A 20,787-nucleotide genomic window follows, 5' to 3' on the forward strand; every position below is an offset into this window, starting at 1 on the left:
GGTTATATAGTTCTTATGGCTGGAAGTTGGAAGCCTCATTGCTCTGTTGGATTTAAGGTTTTACAAAAAGTAAGCAGATCTTGAATTTATGGCAACCTCATACATTTTAGATAAATTCTGACCATCTAACAACAAGCTAAATTGGCATCGTTTAATCACTAGAGATCTGGGAAAATTTCGGGACCAGCACTACAGTTGACTGAATGTCGGAAAGAAACTTAAAAAGCTTTGTTCTAATTTTTGTGTTGATTACTGTGTTGTAGTTTGCTGGTATGGTAGTTTGACGGTGAGAGCACCGAACTTGCCATTATGCCAATAGGTTTCAACACTCGGCGGTCCTAAATCGTTTTTGTAATGCCCATTGTCAGGAGACAAACACTGTTTCTTTTTATTCAGTGGTTCATTATAACAACCGTAATCCTGTATTGAATTACGAAAATATTTGAAAATTGTCGCTTACATATTTATTGGCGCCATTTAAGCCCAGTTAAATTCAAACTGTCGAAAAAATGTCTAAAAATGACAATTTTTGCTATGTTTTGGATAGCGAAATGTTTTTTCTGCTTGGTCTTAAGTGTTTTACAAAATCCCTTTAGCCAGTTACGGAATAAGAAGTGATTCATTGTTTTCGACTTGAAACAATGGAAAGGAAATTTTTGAAATAAGAACCGATCCGATGCGTCACACAGTAAGGGCAGAAACTATCTCGTCAACGACAGGAAATGACGACAATTCAAAACGTCACATAGTAAAGATGGAAGCTATGCTCGTAAAGACGATCAAAACAAAGCGATGAAATCATCATCGAGCGTTTTTCTCTTCCGCAATCGTTGAAAAACACGAGCACTAAGCTTTGTTTACACTTGAGGTATACGCCTACGCAACGCTATGATGCAGTGAAATTTGTCTGTATACAGCCAGTTTTAAAATGCTCTAAAATCCCTTCATCTTACGTTAAACGTTGCTCGTGAAACTTAGGCATTTAAGCGATTTGAACAAAATTTTACTTCACTCGACCAACGCCGAGTGTAAACTCTATCACTATGCTGAGTAATTCACGATACTATGCTATGGTTATTTGCGGTTTGAATTGAATCAGGTGTTCACGAAGCTTAATAAAAAAGTAGGGATGCTGTTAAATGATTAATGTGAAGTATACTCAACAATATTTACAAATCAACTCGCTCAAAACGGTATGAATAATTTCTTTTCAACAAAATGCTCACATCAAACTGTGGTACAGTTGATGCACCATGTCGGTCATTATGTCTGTTGGTCTTAGTCCGACGTTTACGACTTTTTCGTCATAAACTGTAAACCAGCAAAACAACCAAGGCGCTTCGTGTTTACTTTCTATTGACGTTGGATCTCCGCTGAGTTTAATTTTTTTTCAACCGTATTACGTCACAACTCGTGTTCAACTCCCCTCTGTTGTTTTGCATTTCTGGTTTTGGTTTTCGTTGAGGACCGAAGCAGTTTTTATAAGTAGTCGTCAAAGTTAGTTTTGCTCGCATTTAGAGAAATCTTTTTAAGAGAAGGGGTTGAAAGGTTGCTTGTAGGTGATGTGCAGGCTATAAACCGTAGAACCATTTAATTTTAATTGAACAAAAGTGTTTGACCTTCGACGAAAATTTACTTAAGACTGAATAGCAATATAGGCCTGTATAGGTTATTTAGACATTATTATGCTTTTCAAGGAAAAACATTTCACTTCACTTTTAGATTTTATCAAATATAAGCTACAGCTTGGTCAATGTCAAACAACTAACTATGAACTGTCTTATCCCTTTCATCCTGCTGTCAGTTGCTGCCATATACGCGGGTATGTCACATTGAGTTGTCAGTGTATATTTAGTTTGACAGTGAAAAAATAATAAGCATATTAAGTTTAGGTAGTTACAAGTTGTGGCTTTGAATTGGGATTTGTCAGTTTATTCCTTTTCTTCAGACGCCCACAGCCGTTGCATCGCAATGGGTGGCACGTGCAAAGATTGGAAGGCAAACACTTGTGATGCCGGGTGGAAGAAGAGGCTTTGCTTAGGTGATAAATATCGAAGATGCTGTCTCCGCTGCGATTCCACTTGTACGTTTTGAAAAGCATGTCTTCTAGATTATTCTTTAAGCGCCCATAACATACTGGACATGATTTGTTGTTTTACTTTACACCATAACCCACAGGCAGGACCGGATTAAGCTTTTTATGGGCCTGGGGCTCTATGATAGTCAGAGGCCTATTTTTTATTCTATTCGTTGTACTAAAAACTAACCACAATTGAAACGAAAAACAAATATTAATACATAAACAAAGTATATATTTACTTTGTATGCACACATTCAAATGACGCATTTTCTGGATTTAGACAATGCAAAGCTCTTAATAATGTCATCGGTGTCTATTTTTTGCAAAATGTCGTTTTCGATGCAGAGTATAGCTAAGGAATTCAACCTTTTCTGCCTCATAGACGAACGCAAATGATTTTTTACTCTTTTTAGTGCTGAAAATGAGCGCTCGCCAGAGCAATTAGAAATCATCAGACAAAGATAAAGCTTGAAAACAACCGATACATTAGGAAATGCATGCGCGAATTCATTTTCATTTATGAACTTAAACATCTGAATTTCTTTGCATTCACTGTTGAAATGGTGTTGTTTTATCAGTGTAGAAAAATGGATCATCTCCTCAGGCAATGACTCCTCCAGATCATCTGAATAATATTGAAGTAACGATTTCGCACTTGCTTCAATTTTGCAGTTAGACATGGTGTTCAATTCTATCAGAAACGAAAACTTTCTTTGGAGACCGTCGTAAGCTTCTAGTCGGGTTTTCATAGACGAAAGAATTTGGTCAATGATCGGCAGATATGAGTCTACTTTGAATCTGCTCGATGGATCAAGTGATGTGTCTTCAGATTCACCTTCGCTATCCAACCCTACTTTTCTTCTTTTCTTTCTTGAAATTTCTTCAGTGTAATGATGACAGCCACTTAATGCTTGACCTCTTCCTTCAAATGTTTGAAATTGGGGTCTGAGAAGTTGAATAAAGTTCTGTAGACCCTGAAGCAAATTTGTTGCCTTATTCAAAGTCATGTTGCTGTCCTGCAGAGCCTGACTCGTCTTATGGAACCGTTCCATTATGCACGACCATACCTCGACTAAAATACCAGTTTCAAGCTTTTTCATCGATGAAACAAAACCCCTGGCTGTTTCTTTAGTTTGATATGTTTCATCATTGTCATCAGATATTGCCGTCAAGACTTGAAGAACCGCTTGGTAACCTTTTCTTAGTGCATGTAGCGCATCATATCGCGCCTCCCAACGTGTATCAGACAAAGGCTTAATTGTTGGACATTTAAGTGGTTTCAGTGCATCAACAAGAAGATTCCACCTGTGTGTTGAAGCTGAAAAGAATACATAGAGTCCTTGAACAAACATGAAAAAACGAACCGCGGATTGGCAACACTCAGCAGCACATTTTCCCACAAGATTCAAGGAATGTGCTACGCAAGGAATATATTCTGCTTGGTGGTTGCGTTCTTTTATTATAGCTTGCATACCTTTATATTTTCCGCTCATGTTAGCAGCGTTGTCATAAGATTGTCCTCGGAGATCTTTCAAACTGATCCCATTGTATTCTATAAACTCCAAAAGTATATCAGCCAATTGGCGACCAGTGTGTCCACGGGTGGGCATAAATTTGACAAATCGTTCCACGGGACCATCAGGTAAAACATACCGAAAAATTATTGTTAACTGGTCAACATTTGCAATGTCAGGTGTTGAGTCCACGGACACTGAATAATACTTTGCTTGTTTTATTTCGGAAATAATAATATGTAATACTTTTGTTGCAATTGCGTCAATGAATTCCTCACATACAGTCGATGAGAAATACGAAACGTGTCCCTTGCCTTTGTTCACTCTCTTTTGAATATGCTCAGCAAGGAAAGTATCGTATTCTGCCAACAACTCCAAAATTCCAAGGAAGTTACCGTTTTGTGGAGAACTAACCCTCTCACTACTTCCGCGGAAGGCCAGCCCTCTGGATGATAGGAATTTTATCACGCTTAAAACTCGAGCTAATACTTTGCACCAATATTTTCTGTCAGATTCTTTTTGCTCTTCCAAATCTTTGCAAATGCTTCCTTTTTTTGCTCTTCGAAAGAAATATGTTGAAAGATAACTTAAGTGTTTGTTAGAAGATTCGTGCCTGGCCAGGTCGCGTGGTGCATGTTTCCAGTCGCCATAACCAACTGATGCCAGCTGCAGCATGATTTTCTCAGAATCAGACGCAAAAAGTTTGCAAAAAAAGCAGTAAAGTTTCTTGGTTGAAGGCGAATAGCACAACCATTCGCGTTTCACTATTTCGCCGTTCAATTGTTCTCGCCAAAATAGCGATTTAGAACAACGCCGTTTAAATTTATCGCCAGTAATACGTGTCTCTGAAGTTGAAAAATCTGCATCAAGATGTTGAAATTCTAAACTTCCTATTTGGCAGCAGTAATCTCTCAGCTGGTCAGAAATTCCTCCCCAGCATCCAACATCCATGTCGTGTTGAATAGTTTCTTTTACCCCATGTGTTTCATCCTCAGCAACATTAGATGACTTGGTTTTTAAATTTGGTTCCGATGAAACAATATTTATATGTGGCTCTGCAATACAGTCACTCGAAGTAGATGGTCGCAAAGCAGTTGCATTAGGCCTACAGGACGTCGTTTCTGCAATGTTGCTTTTCGGTTCGCTTACAACATCAAAAAAATCAGTCACTTTTTTTGAACCTGCTACAACTTTTTTCAATTTAGCTTCTGCTTCTCTTCTAGATTTCTCCTTTTCCCAACCGCTTTTATACTTCTTCATTTTTATTTTTAAATTAATTTAGCCAAGCTAAAAACAAAACAACTAAAAACAATATGTTGCTATACTCTAGCCTAGACTATAGCAACAGCTACTCTAGCTACGCCTAGAGTCTCTAGGCGAGCTAGATTTAGATGACCCTATAGTGGTCTTTCGCTACTGCCTGCATGCGCAATATTGTTATGTGCGTTATTGCGAAATAAACTTGACTTGACTTGGCTACTAACAATCCTGCCTAACAGCCGAGAAAAAGCGATTGTTGCGTCATAGTGACCAGGTTGGGTTTTACAGTGCATGGACTGTGTTTTCAATAATAGCTGGGAGATTTGTATTAGCCTAGGCTACCTTAGTTGTTTCATTGACTTAGTGCAGTGGTGGGCCTATATTTGGGTGTGGACCTGGGGCTGCAGCCCCATCAGCCCCCGCCTTAATCCGGCCCTGCCCACAGGCAACTCGAATGAAAACTGGTGGGACATTAACCGTGATTCCAAATGCAAACGAGCATCAGGAGTTTACAAGCATAACAGCAATCGCTGCGAGGGAACATACCAGGGCGGAAAATGCGGAGGACCATCGGAGAGACAGTGCTGTGTGCCAACTAGCACAGGCGGTAAGAATTCTGTATTTGAATAAGGGCCACGATAAAGGTAGAAGTACTCGTTGACTAGCAAGGTTTTCAGTTTTGCCTACACGGTTCCTTAAATATTAAAGGTTGTCCCTTGGTGGTGTATCCACAAACGTCATACGTCCGAGGATACAACGGCCAAGCTATTCGGGTTCATCCGGATTTTGTCGGATCAATGAACAAGATCAAATCCGCAGCAGTGTGGTGTGACGTCAAAGTCAGTTCGTCCTGATAAAACGCAGCAAATTGATGGAAATTATCTGCGATTTTTGCAGCGGTTATTTTAATATTTTAAGTGTGGGTGACTCATTCTTTCCGAAAGCAAGGACAGCCGCTATCTGGCACTATTGTTATACCTGCGTCAAGGAGCAACCACTTGGTGGGGCATGCCATCGATATGAACGTCCAGTCAACCCATGCCTGGTGTAACAGTAAATGTCTTCAAGGTAAAGTGTGGCGTTAATTTAAAGTCTATAGGCTACGTAGGCTGAGATTTATAGAAACAGTGATTCGTGAAATTTTGCAAGTATCGAAGTTACCTGTTTAAATATCGACTACTTCCTCTGCTGATTGGGTGCAAGGTTGTCGCACACAGCAACTTAACGCTATCAAATTTATTTCTTACAGCAAAAAGCGATAAAGGCGCGGAATGTTTCATCAACAGAATAATTGCCGACGGTTTGAGATGGGGCGGAAACTTCAACAGAAAAGATCCTGTACACATTGACGATTACTACAATCGTGATATTGGGCAGTATGACAGTGTATTTCGAACCGTGCAAAATCAGTGTAATTAGAACTTTCGATATCTGATTCTTTGACTGTTTAGCGATTCTGCCAGCATGATGTGACGTGCTATGTTGTGTATAGCTGTATATGTGAGTGCAATGTATTAACTGGAAATGTCTTAATTTTATCGGGATCCCGAAAATGCCACGTAAATACGCATCGCCATTCAGTCAATAATACTACTGTACATGCAGGTTTGTACATACAGTCAATAATGTGTTTTTCGTTTATAATCCCTCAATGTATAACGTTTTTATATAACCAAGCTATCAAGACGTTTTTAAACTGCACAAATATTGGATTGCAAACTAAAGGCAATAATAATAAGTTGTCCCAATTGGTTGGTAATTTGCAAACGCATACTTAGCGGCTGAAAATTCAAATTTTTTGGACCTAGCCTAAACTCTTAGCAGCCATAAAAACCATTCTTATTTCGTTTGATGCAAATTTTAGCTTTGTGTACATGTTCTTAATAAATATTTGTAGGCTTGTAACCACGTATGAGGATATTTGCACTATTACAATGCGATTGTACTTACATAAAAAAAACTCTGTTCTAAAACGTAAGTGCAAACCGACAAAAGCTTTAAAGACTTTTTACGGAAAAAGAACTATTGGCTTAAACAGATTGCATTTTTGCTGTATAGGTAATAATGACGCAGTAGCTTTGGAAGTGGATTAGCTTATAACTGTATAACATCTTAACAACTTAAAACTCTCGCACGACAATTACTCATTTGCAATTGTCAAGCAGAAGTGGCAGATCAAAACATAATGTGCAGATCAAAACATAATGTGCAGATCGGTAATATTCCTATTTCAATTAAGAACTTTCAACGCGGTAGCTTAACGAACATAGAACAATACCCATTTACATTGATAGATTAATATTATCAAATCAATAAATTCAAAATGGTTGAATATTTTGTAAAATATCAACAGGTGACCGTGCATGCTGGACGTAAGCAAATTACAGGCCGATTTATACAAAGGGTCGGATTCCACTCATTGTTGCTTTTAATTTCAGATTTTATTAAGTTAAAGTTAAAAAACTTGTTAAGGTTCGGTGAACAAAGCAAAACAATCAAAGCACTTCACGTTCACTTTCTACAGCCAGCGGAAGTTATACCGACTTCTAATGTACTTCATCATTGTCTCATAACTACAACTGGGGAGTTTGCGTTCATTTTTCTTTTAAACTTGCCTTTTGATCCACGTTGGCAGACTGAAGAATGTGTAAGTTCTCATCAAGTTCATTGCCTTGCAGTTTGAGAATGGGTTCAGTAAGTTTCAGAAAATCAATTTAAGCGTTAACACAGCAGGTGGTGTCACAACTGTTCGGTTTATAACAAATATAACTTTATTTTAGAGCAAGACTTGTTTAAAAATAAGCTTTGTAAATATCATATCTTACTTAAATTGTACGCATAGCCGGTAAAAAGTGGTAACATGTAGCAATCGAAACAGATGTTGCTTTGATTTTGATTTGCCGTGGGTAGAATGATAAAAATTTTAATCATGTTACCTAAAAAGTAGCTGTACGTTATTGCAAAAATGTATTATTAGAAGAAAATCATGCTACATAACATTAATATTTAACTTAAATAATTAATTAATTAATTAATTAGTTATTATTAATTGATAATTACGTGTCATAAATTTACTTATTATTATCACTATAAATTACTTATTAATTTAGTTAGTTAAGCGCTTTACATAATCACCCACAGTGCCATGGATTACAGTGGCTTTTGTTCATATTGTTTTGTTGTTGCAGTTTTTGAAATGGTTATTAATTTGTCTGATTGTGAGTAATTAACCAGCGGGTTTTGGCGGAGGGTTTCCGGTCTTGTTGTTGTTGTTGAGCTTGAAAATGATAAAGTGCTTGTGGTAAATTGTTCAAAATATTCAACGTTGGCGTTAGAACTATGTTTTGTACCAGCTCGTGCGGTCAAATACAAATAACCAAAATGAAATTGATTTTTTATCACTTATGGTGAGCTTGAAAGAATTATAATTGTGATGTACAAAGTGCAATTGTGTGAATGTGTAACACGATAACAACGATCATATAATAACCATATAAAAGTAAAATATATACAATACAGCTTACTGTATATAATGTAATGTGTAACGTAAATGTTATATTTATATGATAATGTATATACAGTGTAGAAGGTAATATTATGAACATGGAATATCACCTTCCGGACATGGTAGCACAGATGACGTCACTAAGCAACAAGTGGCTGTAGAGTTGATCGGTTCTGTAATTTCAATTTGTTGGCACCTGCAAATCGCTGGAATAACTGAGTAAACTTCTAAGAAGAGTGCTTTAAAGGCAATAAAGCAAAATATGTCAAATGCATAACATTGTGCTTTGAAATACGTAAAAGAAATATGCTTCAAAAGCAAGTAATATGAGAGACCGACAAACGATAGTTTATCGCTTACTTTACACATAGCCTAAGACATAAGTGCATGGGCAAGTTTTCTCCTTAAGAACAGGCGCCCACTTGGTAACTCTGCCGCAACTGACGTCACTTGCTCTGACGTAACATATCGTTCAACAACAATTGAAACGTTGTCAAAATATTTTCTCAATAAGAAAACTTTTCCACCTTCCACGTTCAAAAAGAGAGATAAAAGTCGTTTGACGCAACTTTAAATACAAGGAAATGGAAAAGGGAGAAAAAATGCTTCATTTATATATAAGGTGTAACTTCGATCGTCTTCACAGACAAACATTTAGCACAAAACTGCAAGGAAAAACACTGAGAATATAATGCAGACTTTTGTAATAGTAGTGTTTGTGAGTCTTGCTTTTTGTTGCTGCCGTTCTCAAGTAAGCGACAATGATGAAGATTCTTGCACCGGGTCTCCTGTTGTCAATTGCAATTGTGGATACAACACTCTCCCATTAAAAGGAGGCCAGCTAGATGCAGAAAAAGTTGGCAGGCCGGGCAAACAGGGAGAAAAAGGGTCTAAAGGGGACAGGGGAACAAAGGTTTCAGAAATTTCTTTTTGTACAAGCTTGCAAATAAGTTACCTGTAAAATAATCTGCGGCAAATTGTCAATTATATCTTTCATTTCTTCCAATTGTAACACAGGGCGAACCGGGAAGTACGGTCGCCATCTTACGACAGTTGCGGACTCTTGAAATGGAAATTGGTTCTTTAAAGTCAGGTACATATAACTGTGTAGCGTAAAATTACACTTCCAAATGCATGATAATCAGTAAGTTATCATTGGCAAATTTATCCACGCACTCCTTATATAAGCGTGTGTCTTATTTTTGCAAAAAAAATTGACGTCCTTTACAAAGTTGTATGATGCAGAATTGAAGTGGTTCACCGCTTCGAATGGTTACCAATATCGACTGACCCCTTCTCGACAAAGTTGGCAGGAAAGCCGTCGCGTCTGTCAAAGCATGGGGGCCGATTTGATTGTGGTTGGTGCGAAAGATATGGACAAAAGACTGTAAGTTACTTCTCTTTTCGTTTGATATAAAATCGTCGGAATCAGAAAAACGCATCCTACAACACAACTGTGTATTCTTTTTGCAGTGAAATAGCCCACGCTTTGCTCGCGCCACGAAACATTGATCATACTTGGATGGGAATCAATGATATTGAACAGGAAGGTACTTGGAAATGGGTGGACGGTAGCACTGGAAACGCGCACTGGAATGGTGGACAACCTGATAACTTTGAAAGCGGTCAGGATTGTGGACTGATTTGGTACAAGAGCATTGGATATCGTTCTGATGATGGAGGCTGTGCAGCAGCCTTGTATGCTTTATGTGAGAAACTCCTCGATCAATCATGAAGCATTTGGATATATCTTCATTATACTTTGCTAAATTCCATTTGACGTAAACAATATATAACATTGATGCTACGAATAAAAATGCGTTTATTCGCCCAAAAATTGATCATGAAATAAATGAAATATAAAGCAAAATACATTTTAAACCATTATCTAACACAGGGGTGGGCAAACTACGGCCCGCGGGCCGCATGCGGCCCGCGGTCCCATTTTATGCGGCCCGCCGGCACTTGCAGAAACTCCTACTCATCACTTATTGTTTTAATTAAACAGGTTCCATGACAAAATATTATTCCCTTTACGAGTGTGTTTTTCTCTTCACTTTCAGTGCGTAAACACACACACGTCAGTCGCGCATGTATTGCAACATGCTTTCAGCAACTAGCCGTACACTTCTCACGCATTGTTTGATTCAATTGTTTGATCATAAAATACAAATACGGTAGCGGCGGCTACCGTAGGCCTTTGTGATGAAGATTGCGTAGCTTTAAACGTAACTGAGTGTGAAATGCAAAAATTGTGTTTAATATGAATATGCGTTTATTTACACACCGGGTAAATTTTCCTACTTTGTAATGAGAGTGTGCGGCCCGCCGGCTGCAACATTTTTTCAAATGTGGCCCTCAGTACAAAAAGTTTGCCCACCCCTGATCTAACATATTCAAGTAAATCGCATTTCCGCCAATACGAAATAAAAATTATAGATTGTGCGGCGCTCGAAAAGTTATGACTCCGTGACAACGGATAAGGAACGTTGCGTTTCTTCCCAGTGAGCACGAGTTGTCCTCAGCGTAGCCTACTTCAAACAATTCCAACTCTAAAAACCAACTTGTATTATATATATAGCAAATAAATGCCACGCCACCTTGGTTGCCACACCACTCTCCCGCCAGATGAGGGCTAAGGAGATCAAAACGAAGCCCGAGATCATCTTTGCGCCGGTCTGATGCATAAAACCCAGATTCAGTGTCTGTGAAACGGCGTCCAACGTCTGAAAAAGCATGCTCTCGTGGAGGTTTACTCTGAGGATCTTGCCTGACCGAAGGCGTGACAAACTTTTGAGGTGAATCTGTGGGAAAAGCTCCCAAAAAAACGGATACGTAATTGTTGCATTCCTCTCGATAAGGAAACGGTGACGACAACGGCAAAATGAACGGTTTCCACAAATGACTTTGGTACCTAGGCTAATACCACCGCCTCTGTTGAAATGTTGGAGCAGTGCCATTTGAACAATGGCGTCGTCGTTATCGTCGCACGAACAAATGTCGGTTCTCGGATTCGCAGCCTTTTTTTAGTTGACGGTATGCTTACCGAATTTCTTGTGGTAATAGCACAGTAACTTTGCTGGTTTGGAGTTATTCAACGAACCAGGGGTGGACATTGGCGGACTAGGTGCAGTGGTCGTATGCTTGCAAGCATGATGGTCTGGTTCGTTGATGCGAGGCGAATTACTTGTTTTGTTGGTTGTCGACTCCAGAATTTGACACGGTTGTTTTAGTTGCTTGGTTTCATTTTGAAACACCTTGATTGTTTCATCATGTCATTGTAATTCCTGCAATTCTGCTGCTTGCTTGTTATCTACGCTGTGCAAACGTTTCAGCTTTGCGTTGAAGCAGTCCAAATCTTCTCGTAAGATATCTGCGCTCACGTAGCTGTGACAAGTGGGCAGCATCTTCGACAGAAAATTCGTTGCAGAAACCGTTGTTCACTGGGCTTTACGGGGTCACCAATGCGATGCTCGGATAGTTATGACAAGTAAGGAAAGTTGCGTTTCTTACCAGTGTGCACGAGCTGTCCCGAGCGTAACCTGCTTCAAACAATTCCAACTCTAAAACCAAATTTGTATTGTTTATCTCGTCTGCCCGACAACAAGTACTCACCATATATATATATTTAGCGAGCATATACCATGCATAATCATCATCGCACACACGATTTAAAGTAATATGTCCAAAAAACAGAAACACCGCGTGGTGACACTGAGGCCGCCACATGCTCTTTCTCGTAATACCTCCACCTCCAATTGATTTTCGTCATTGTGGTGTTTACTTGACATAGTATTTGTTTGCAGTGGACATATAAGTTATATGATATAACCTAGTATAGGCTACAACACAAAAATAAAATATAATATAATAATAAAATATAATAAAAAATAATACCTAAAACAATTTCCCAAACAAAAACATTTCGGCATAAATATCCCCGCGCTAAAATGCAAGCTTTCCATACAGGGCTATAACGTAATAAAAACCAAATTAAATCATGATGTAATGTAATAATTCTTTAATGGCCAATATCTGCAATATTTGATTTTGGTATTTGGGAGTGAGTGCAGAAGTAAAGGAAACCTGTTCAATATCAGTACTGTTAATAATTAACTATGCCTATTTAACCCGGTACAGTAGTACTTCAAGTAGATTATACAATTAGGCCTATGCTGTAAAATGCACAGCTGATAAAAGCTTTTTCAATGTTTGGGGAATATAGGCTTGTGCAGAAGCCCTACTACTGCTGTACCGCATGGAAAGTTTGTATGATGCGACGGAGAAGTAAAATTGAGGGTGCCGGTAAACCGGCGCAAAAGTGCTGTGTTTTTTTGTGTTTTCAAACCGGCCGGACTTCAGAGTATGGCAGTTTTTGCCGAGATCTCTGGTGTGCAGAGGCAAAATTCGGGTGCGCAAGGAAACAGCTGGTGTACACTGTGACATGTGGCCCAAATCCGCCCGGCGTTTGTGCAGTCAAGGATGCCGCCTATTACGTTACAAATTGGGGGGAAAAAATCAGTGTTTCCCGTTTTTTTTTTTTAGAGATATCGCTTTTAAACACTAATTTTGCAGTTTAAATCAGTTTGAATCCGTAACTGTTTTGTGTTTAGCTACCAGTATGGTATATAGGCCAATTTATGATATTGACTTCAATGCGTAGAAGAATTTCAGTTTGCTTGTAGTTGAAGCTCTTTTTCAACTCAGAGACAAGACTAATCTGTTTGCGCAAGATGGGCTCAGAACAAATTTTTTAGGGTTCATGAGTATTTTTTCGGTGTGCAGATTTTTGTGAAAACTAGGTGGTAGATGTGTTGTAAAATGTTGCACAACTGCACATTTGAAACCTAGGTATGGGCAATGAATCAAGTTCAGAACGGAAAGTAAAAGAAACTGGAGTCGTTGTCGTAACAAGTAAAAAAGACAAATCACAGGTATGTTGCAAATTTCTTATTTTAAAGTCTGAAGGAGCAACCCATACTGTTTCTAAACTTAGCTGATGGTTTTAAGATTTGTAAATATAGCATACCACGTTTACATGTGTTAAGTTATAATTGTGATAATTCTACAACCAATTTTTTTCGATTTGAAAAGATGTTATTGAAAGCAGCATTAACCCATCCGCCAATTTGACCAGCAGCAATTTGCCCCTTCGTAGCGTTTTTGTTTCTTACGTGTAATAAAAACATGATAGTTACCAGTATCATGTATATAGTTTTAATTTGTCAATGAACTTTACGATAATAACTGTTTAATGTATATGTTTTTTCTCCAAACTTGGCTGGTTGCTCATATCAAACAATAAAATCGAAGTATAATTAATGTGAAATATGGTCCATTCAAACTGCTAACTTCGCAAAGTGCACACAGAATATGATAGAGTTTGAGGATAGTATGATATAGAATTTGTTATCCTTGCACTAAAAAGTTAATGTATGCCTTAAACTGTAAGCACCAGACATTGAGCTATGCATGCCTCATTTTTTGATTTATGGTAAATTGTGCAAAGGCAGCAATCTAGTTGTAACAGAATACCATAAAATATAAATTTATTTCGTTGTGATCTGTGCTTGAATACGACGAGTATTTACCACCTAAATCAAGCTATTTATACTAAAACTGGCAGGAAGATCAGCATATTGCGCAGCTTTCTTATTGTCCAACATTTCGGCCTTTGCTGGAATCTTCATTAAACATCCCTGAGTCTCGTCCGTTAACCAGTGAACTTGTTGGATCGTTTGATCAAAAGTCCTGTTTGCAGCTTTGCGTTCATTTGCAAAACCATCTTCAAGAGTGTTCTGAAACTGTGAAGGTCAAACAGTTTAGGTTAGCAACACAAATAAAGGTGAGATGAAGCTGGCAATGTCGTTCATAATTTTGTATTTTATGCAAACTGTTCAAATTATATCCACAGTAGTAATAGTATCACTGACAACTTGATGGGAACAGATTCAAACTAATTTTAATATTTAGAGTCATGTATTTATGATTTGAGTTTAGTTGGATCTTATTTTTAATACAAAGTATATTGGATACTTTTATGCCTGTGATGTTCGTACGGGTAGCCGAGCTAGTTGATGTCAATAAATTGCAATGATACAAGGTGATGTGGTTTACTGGTTGGATTTATCTTATGTTGATGTATCCTGCTTTTACAGGAAGTGGATAGGGTGGCTTCTGCTGTGATGCAAAAGTTGACTGAAAGACAAAGAGCATTTGCCAAGCACGCTGAGCATGCAAGAAAAATAGACGACATTTCCAATTCATTAAAACGCCTTCGAATCAATTTAAGCCACACATTAGATTTGGCGAATGAACTGAATATGCTATTACCTGAAGATCGGCGTCTTATAACTTTCAAGATTTAATTACAAAGGTTGCATTGCAAATCTTTTTGGCGCCAGTACCACCAAAATGATGGTGGAAATGATGTCATTTTGTTGACTATGTGCTGTTAAAGTATCATAATGATAGTTATTGCTGTGCATATTGCTGACATCATGTTTATTTCAACTTATTTTCTGCCAGTCAGTTTGTGCCGGTTTGACTTAAACATTGTCAAAATATGTCATGACATCCTGTTATGATCTTGTTTTTATCTTAACATGTTACGTGCACCATTTTATTTGAAATTACATCAGGCGAAGGGTGGCCCAGCCAATAAATGTAATTCTTTAAGCGAATGTAACTGTGTGAAAGTTTGAATAGACATAAATTTATAATTTAGGTATTTCATCAACTTGAAAGATGATTCTGTCATCATCAACTCGTCCGTTGATCGCTTCCAAATTTTGGAGAAAACAATTTTTGAACTTTCACCTCAGGCAGTTTTCATCCTACCATCGTGGTAGTGAAGTAGAAGATTTTGTGGCAAGTTTCAGAGTGCTTGCTTCAAGAAATTTCTCGATTTATTCAAGATATTGTTACAGTGCTCAAGATAAGGATCCAGGTCCTGCATCGTCAGATGTTGATGGATCTGGAAGCAAAGATTCCAAATCACAAACTGGTCAGTTGATTTATGTTTTTACAAGTTTGATAGAAACTGCTGGACAGTTGAAATGGGTTTTGCTTTGAATTAAAACACCAGAACCATTCTTAACTCGTGTTTTCTGCCAGGTTAATCATAATTTGAGTATTTCTAAATGAAATACGTTATATGGATTACTTCCTTTTGTAGCCACTGAATCGAAAACTCTTGGCTCAAAGCTCAAAGGCTACATTTCCATGAGGCGAGATTATTCACAGAAATATACTGCCAACAACACGTTAACGGCTGTACGAGCCATGCGGGAATATGTACTTTCACCCAGCGACCTCGATGGCTTGCCTAAAATAAAAATACGAAGTCCATATGCAGGGGCCAGCTCACCAATCATTGTTTATCTAGAGAGCGATGTTGAAAAACGTGCGATGAAGGTGAGAGTTGTATTATTTTTAATTTCATGTAAATTTGATGTACGTTATTAATCTGCATTCACGAGTCCTGTCTAATCAGAGTTTTACCTATTAGTTGTTCATTACAGTATGCAGGTTGACGCTAAAGAACAGGGGTGTCAAACTCAAATCGCGGCTAGAGCCACATTCAAAATTTCAAGTAAAATACGGGCTGTATCAACAAATCAAAGATGAGCTCAGCCAATTCATTTCAAATAGATTGTCGTTAATCTCTTGCTGCTTCCCGAGTTTGCCCGTGTCGTAGTCATCTCTAACGTTGACTTTGTGCTACAGCTTGTAGCATCCTTTTACCGAAGTTAAAGTAGCCATTAGGAAACAGTAGGCTAATACTCAAAAGCTTTCATAGGAAAGCTGTGAACCAGCCAAGCTCATTAAAAATCAGGTTAAAGAAATTGCTAATTACGTTAGACACAATACTTTAGCTGTTGCCTCATCGATTATAAATTCACATTTGTTATTATGACGTCACACTTAAAATATGCCATTTGTATGCCAACATTGGGCAACAATTCTAGTTGCTCGCTGCTGCGGGCTACGCTCAGATTCTCCGAAAGCTGCATGAAGCCCACGAGTTTGACATCTCTGGTCTACACTACAACAGTTAAACCTTGGTGGGCCACATGGAATGTTGTGGCAGGCCCAGAGTTAAGCACGTTTGCTATAGAATAAAACACATGCAGCAAAGTTGCCGGCAATGTTATTGCATTCGTGCTAAGTTTGCGTGATATTGGTCAAAGGTGTGGGGAAGCACGGAATCCCTGGAAAAGGAGCGGAAGCGAATAAAAAAGTTGGACAGAAAGCAGCAGAAGCAGATCAGATTGCTCGGGGAGGTTTTGTCAGAACACTCAACCGAACGAAAACAGAAACTGATGAGCAACGGCTCCGCAAGGGTTGTCGCTTACGCTGCCGCTGCGTAAGTTGGAATATCTTTCGATAATTCTGTAATAATTTGTGGATGCTTGGGTTTCACTGAATTTACCACTGTTATTGGATGAACATCATTACTATTGCTTCTATGTACATGAGTTGGTTTTATTTAATCATATTTTGGGTTACATTTTGTGTTTTGCAGAAATGCTGCAATTTGTTCTTTTAAATTTGGTTGTTTTATTACCACTGGAAGCGCTAGTATGTTTTCTGAAGTAATGCATTCCCTGGCCGACACATGCAATCAACTTTTGTTATTGTGGGGTGTCAATGAATCTTTGAAAGTAGGTATCACTTCTACACCTCGTCGTATGTTTTACTTTGACAAAATAGTGCAAACACATTTCTTTTGAATGTGACCAAACGTCATCTTCGAAACCTCTAGTGATTTTTAAAAGGTTTATGTGACAATTATAACAATTACCAACTTTTTAACAAAGTTAATGAGTTACATTGTGTGATTTTACTTTACTATTTTACTATTCTTTGTTTTTACCATCTGTTTATATTTGCAACATAGAAACCCGACGTGGAACACCCCTATGGGTTCGGAAACATGCGGCATATCATGTCCCTCATATCCGGGGTTGGAATATTTTGCATTGGGTGTGGCGCAAGCATATACCATGGCATACAAGTCCTTGCACACCCCACTATGGGTGTTGATGTTGCAAGCCCCATGGTAAGTCTTACACCCAGCCAACTTGAACACTGAGTACTTTTTTTTTGTTGGGAACAATAAGCATGGGCTGAAGGTTGCGTAATGTAATCTTGCCTCCATGAAATATGCATTGAAACTGTCTTAAGTTCAGTTAAAATTTGAAAGTTTATAAGCCAGATAATTTGTTCAGTCATTTATGGTCCTTGCCGGCTCTGCGATCATTGAATCGATTTCTCTGGTTGTCGCGATAAACGAAACAAGAAGCAACGCAAAGAAAAATGGAATCTCATTTACAGATTACGGTATATAATGCTCAACAAAATTCTTAACTACCTGTAACCGTTTGCATTATCATATTGGTTTTAATTCATTTAAACACTTAAGCTTATGTTTAATTATTTATTTATTTTATACACTGCCATCAATGCAATGAAGCAAGCGTACAAGTAAATAAGCAAATTGAATATTTATGCCAATGTCACATGAGGTTCTTAGGTAATTACAAATGATATATTTTTTTTGTCAAAGTAAATGAGTCTCGTGATCCGAGCACGAATGTGGTGCTTCTAGAAGATTCCGCCGCTGTGCTTGGTGTTGGGATTGCTGGAGCTGCCCTTGCCATGACCCACTATGCAGGTTGACTTGTGTTGTTTCACCATAGCAGCTTAACTGCTGTCTATTACCCATGCAAGACCAAATAAGTGGTTGAGACGGAATTTGGTAGACGTCTGTGTAAATACATCAATGTCTAATTGATATATTAAAATGTATGCTTTAGTGACAGGTTTCGCCACAGGTGTGAGCTTGATTATGTTTTTACAGCTAACCCTGTTTATGATGCTATTGGGTCCATCGCGATCGGGGGATTGTTGGGGGCAGTTGCTAGTTTCTTGGTGACCACCAACGTCAATGCTTTGATTGGTCGATCTATCCCGCAAAGCCAGCTCCAATCTTTGCAAGAAACTTTGGAAGACGATGCAGTTGTAAGGTTGGTGGTTTTCAGTTTTTTCAAAACTTGTCAAACAACTTTTGATAGTTATTTAAGTGTTATTAGTTTGTTTTTTATCATTAAAAATTCGTTGACTTTGTTTGTGAAGAAAGACATAGTTTGGTTCGCTCACACAGTCACACTCATCAAAAAACTCTGACTTCATAGGAGTCGCCAGTCAGTGAGCAATCTTCATTAGAGGCGTTATTTCCATCCATTATTTTATTTTGCAATTCTTTTATGACGTATTAAACTATGTTTCAGGGGCGTTTATGACGTCAAAGCGACCCAGATCAACGCGGACGAGTTTAAGTTCAAAGCAGAGATCGATTTTGACGGAAGGGAAATAACCCGGGCCTACCTGGCCTCGGTGGACATGGAGAAGGTACTCCGAGAGATCCACGGGGTGCGGACTCTTGAGGAGCTGGAGCAAGTCATCTTGAGATATGGGGAGCACGTGATTGACACCCTGGGAGTCCAGGTGGACAGGATCGAGCTGGAGCTGAAGAAGAAACATCCTCATCTGAGGCACATTGATCTTGAAGTCCTATGAACCGAGGTGGACTTGGGAAAAGATTACATGACATGTAGTTATTAGGTTTGCTTTCAAGTTACCATGAGCTGTCTAGAAAGCATGGGCTTCGTTTGTTTGCAAAACAACGTAAAGCACTTTTCTACTGCTGTGATTTGACCAAACTTTGTTTAAGTCTGCAAAGCTTGGACAAAAGATAAACTGCATACTAATAAACTGGTACTCTCGCTTTACTGGTTACAATAGTTCTAGCAGTTTGTGGTGATGACCGAGCTACCTTTTTCAACATCTCCTATTTCTGTACTTTATTTAGTGCATGAATGTTTATTCTGATGTCCATTTACATATACAAATTATTATTTAAGATTACTTGGTATGTCGATGTTTTATGCTGTTTATTGTTCGAGTACTTTGTGTTTTAATTCCTGGTGATTCTGACTTGCTTCCACCCAAGTACATGATTTAAATCAGTTTGTGTTTTGTGTGAATTGCTCTTGTGAGCGGGGAAAAGTACAGAATGATTTTAATTTTTATCAATGTCGTCAATGTTTACAGTTTTTTTTAAATATTTTGTCCAAATCAAGCATATGTGTCACGTTCAGGCAGATTCGTGCTCAAATCTTTTGCGTCTAAAAGCGTAAAACCCAAGCAGAAAACATTTACGTCTAATCCTTTGTACACTAAAATAAAGATGACTATTGAAACAATTACAATACAGAAAATCTACGGTATGGCAAGACGTTGGAAAACATTGTGTACGACGAACAAGAAAATTAGCAGTGGCCGTCACACTGCGACTGTGTGTAACTTGCGAGTTATCAAACAAACTTTACTTTCTATGGATAAAACGTTTACACGAAGATTGGTTCTGTACTTTAATGGGCCGGCCGCTAAAAAACAAACCACCACTGGGTGGGCAACACTAGCTTCATCCTACACATGCTTCAGACTGATGATGCTTAACTGTAGGCGATGGTGGTCGGACGATTCAACCCGCGGATGATTAAACCCAGGAACATTCAACCCACGGACGATTCAACCCCTGGACGATTCAACTCCCGGACGATTCAACCCGCGGACCTTTCAACCCACGGACCTTTCACGTACTTATGGCTTAGGTTATCACCAAGTTACTTTGTAGCCAATTGTAAGCTTAATATTGGACAGTCTAGACCAGGGATGTCCAACCTTTTATTGTAGTGGGCCGCATTGTCACTTGAAATAATTCAGTGGGCCGCAGAAACTATTAAATTTCAAGAAAAATGGATACATCTTCGAGTCTTATAGTTATATATAACCCTGTTGTTACCATACTATACTATTACTGCACCCCTAAAAGCTGACTGGTACATTTTAATTAGGGTAAGATTGAAAGTTCAAAATACTACTTGGAGTGAAAATGACTAGCGGGCCGCACAAAAATCTCAGGCGGGCCGCAATGTGGCCCGCGGGCCGCAGGTTGGACATCCCTGGTCTAGACCTAGATTCTAGAGTTAGGCCATCCTGAATAGGCCTGTACGTCGTGGTTAACGGTTATGATACCATTACAATCGTACCGTATTTTCTTCAGGTACAAACTTAAACTATAACCACAACGAAATAAGCAGAATTATAGCACACAGAATCCCTCTTTCTGCTGTAGAAAAGGTTACTCGTTTATTTTCAAAATAATAAATTAACTGGAGACAAGCGACTTATACAACTCTCAAAATGTTTGATCTCCCGATTCAAACTTCTTTGCGGGAAATCTTCATTCCCATCAACAAACAGTTGTTTCTAAGGCTTGACTTTTAATCGACGTGTAGGCTTTGTTTATTTTTCGCTGAGCAGGCCTACTAGTTACAGCACGGTACATAAACTTGTTT

The 20,787-nt window shown here is 38.5% G+C and overlaps 4 protein-coding genes across 4 annotated transcripts; all 4 read left to right on the top strand.

Annotated features, from left to right (window-relative positions):
- Nucleotides 1–6,755, top strand: LOC143458094 (uncharacterized). Its single transcript, XM_076955289.1, has 7 exons — nt 1–69; nt 1,723–1,822; nt 1,949–2,083; nt 5,300–5,461; nt 5,563–5,697; nt 5,773–5,922; nt 6,104–6,755. Exons 1-7 carry the CDS (start codon nt 16–18, stop codon nt 6,271–6,273), a joined length of 906 nt encoding a protein of 301 aa, XP_076811404.1. The 5' UTR covers nt 1–15; the 3' UTR covers nt 6,274–6,755.
- A 2,236-nt stretch (nt 6,756–8,991) lies between these two features.
- On the top strand, nt 8,992–10,721 carry LOC143458078 (CD209 antigen-like protein C). Its single transcript, XM_076955288.1, has 4 exons — nt 8,992–9,272; nt 9,377–9,452; nt 9,605–9,746; nt 9,833–10,721. The coding sequence occupies exons 1-4, from the start codon at nt 9,051–9,053 to the stop codon at nt 10,092–10,094; spliced, it is 702 nt and encodes a 233-aa protein (XP_076811403.1). The 5' UTR covers nt 8,992–9,050; the 3' UTR covers nt 10,095–10,721.
- A 2,388-nt stretch (nt 10,722–13,109) lies between these two features.
- LOC143463222 (BLOC-1-related complex subunit 5-like) lies at nt 13,110–15,042 on the top strand. The gene is made up of 3 exons (XM_076961650.1): nt 13,110–13,293; nt 13,986–14,204; nt 14,518–15,042. The coding sequence occupies exons 1-3, from the start codon at nt 13,213–13,215 to the stop codon at nt 14,725–14,727; spliced, it is 510 nt and encodes a 169-aa protein (XP_076817765.1). The 5' UTR covers nt 13,110–13,212; the 3' UTR covers nt 14,728–15,042.
- On the top strand, nt 14,597–19,393 carry LOC143463215 (proton-coupled zinc antiporter SLC30A9, mitochondrial-like). Its single transcript, XM_076961638.1, has 10 exons — nt 14,597–14,735; nt 15,087–15,365; nt 15,537–15,775; nt 16,552–16,727; nt 16,887–17,025; nt 17,262–17,423; nt 17,593–17,704; nt 17,931–18,038; nt 18,225–18,390; nt 18,655–19,393. Exons 2-10 carry the CDS (start codon nt 15,107–15,109, stop codon nt 18,941–18,943), a joined length of 1,650 nt encoding a protein of 549 aa, XP_076817753.1. The 5' UTR covers nt 14,597–14,735; nt 15,087–15,106; the 3' UTR covers nt 18,944–19,393.
- Nucleotides 19,394–20,787: the final 1,394 nt, after the last annotated feature.

This window comes from Clavelina lepadiformis, chromosome 1 (genome assembly GCF_947623445.1).
Source record: "Clavelina lepadiformis chromosome 1, kaClaLepa1.1, whole genome shotgun sequence".
Classification (NCBI taxonomy): Eukaryota; Metazoa; Chordata; class Ascidiacea; order Aplousobranchia; family Clavelinidae; genus Clavelina; species Clavelina lepadiformis.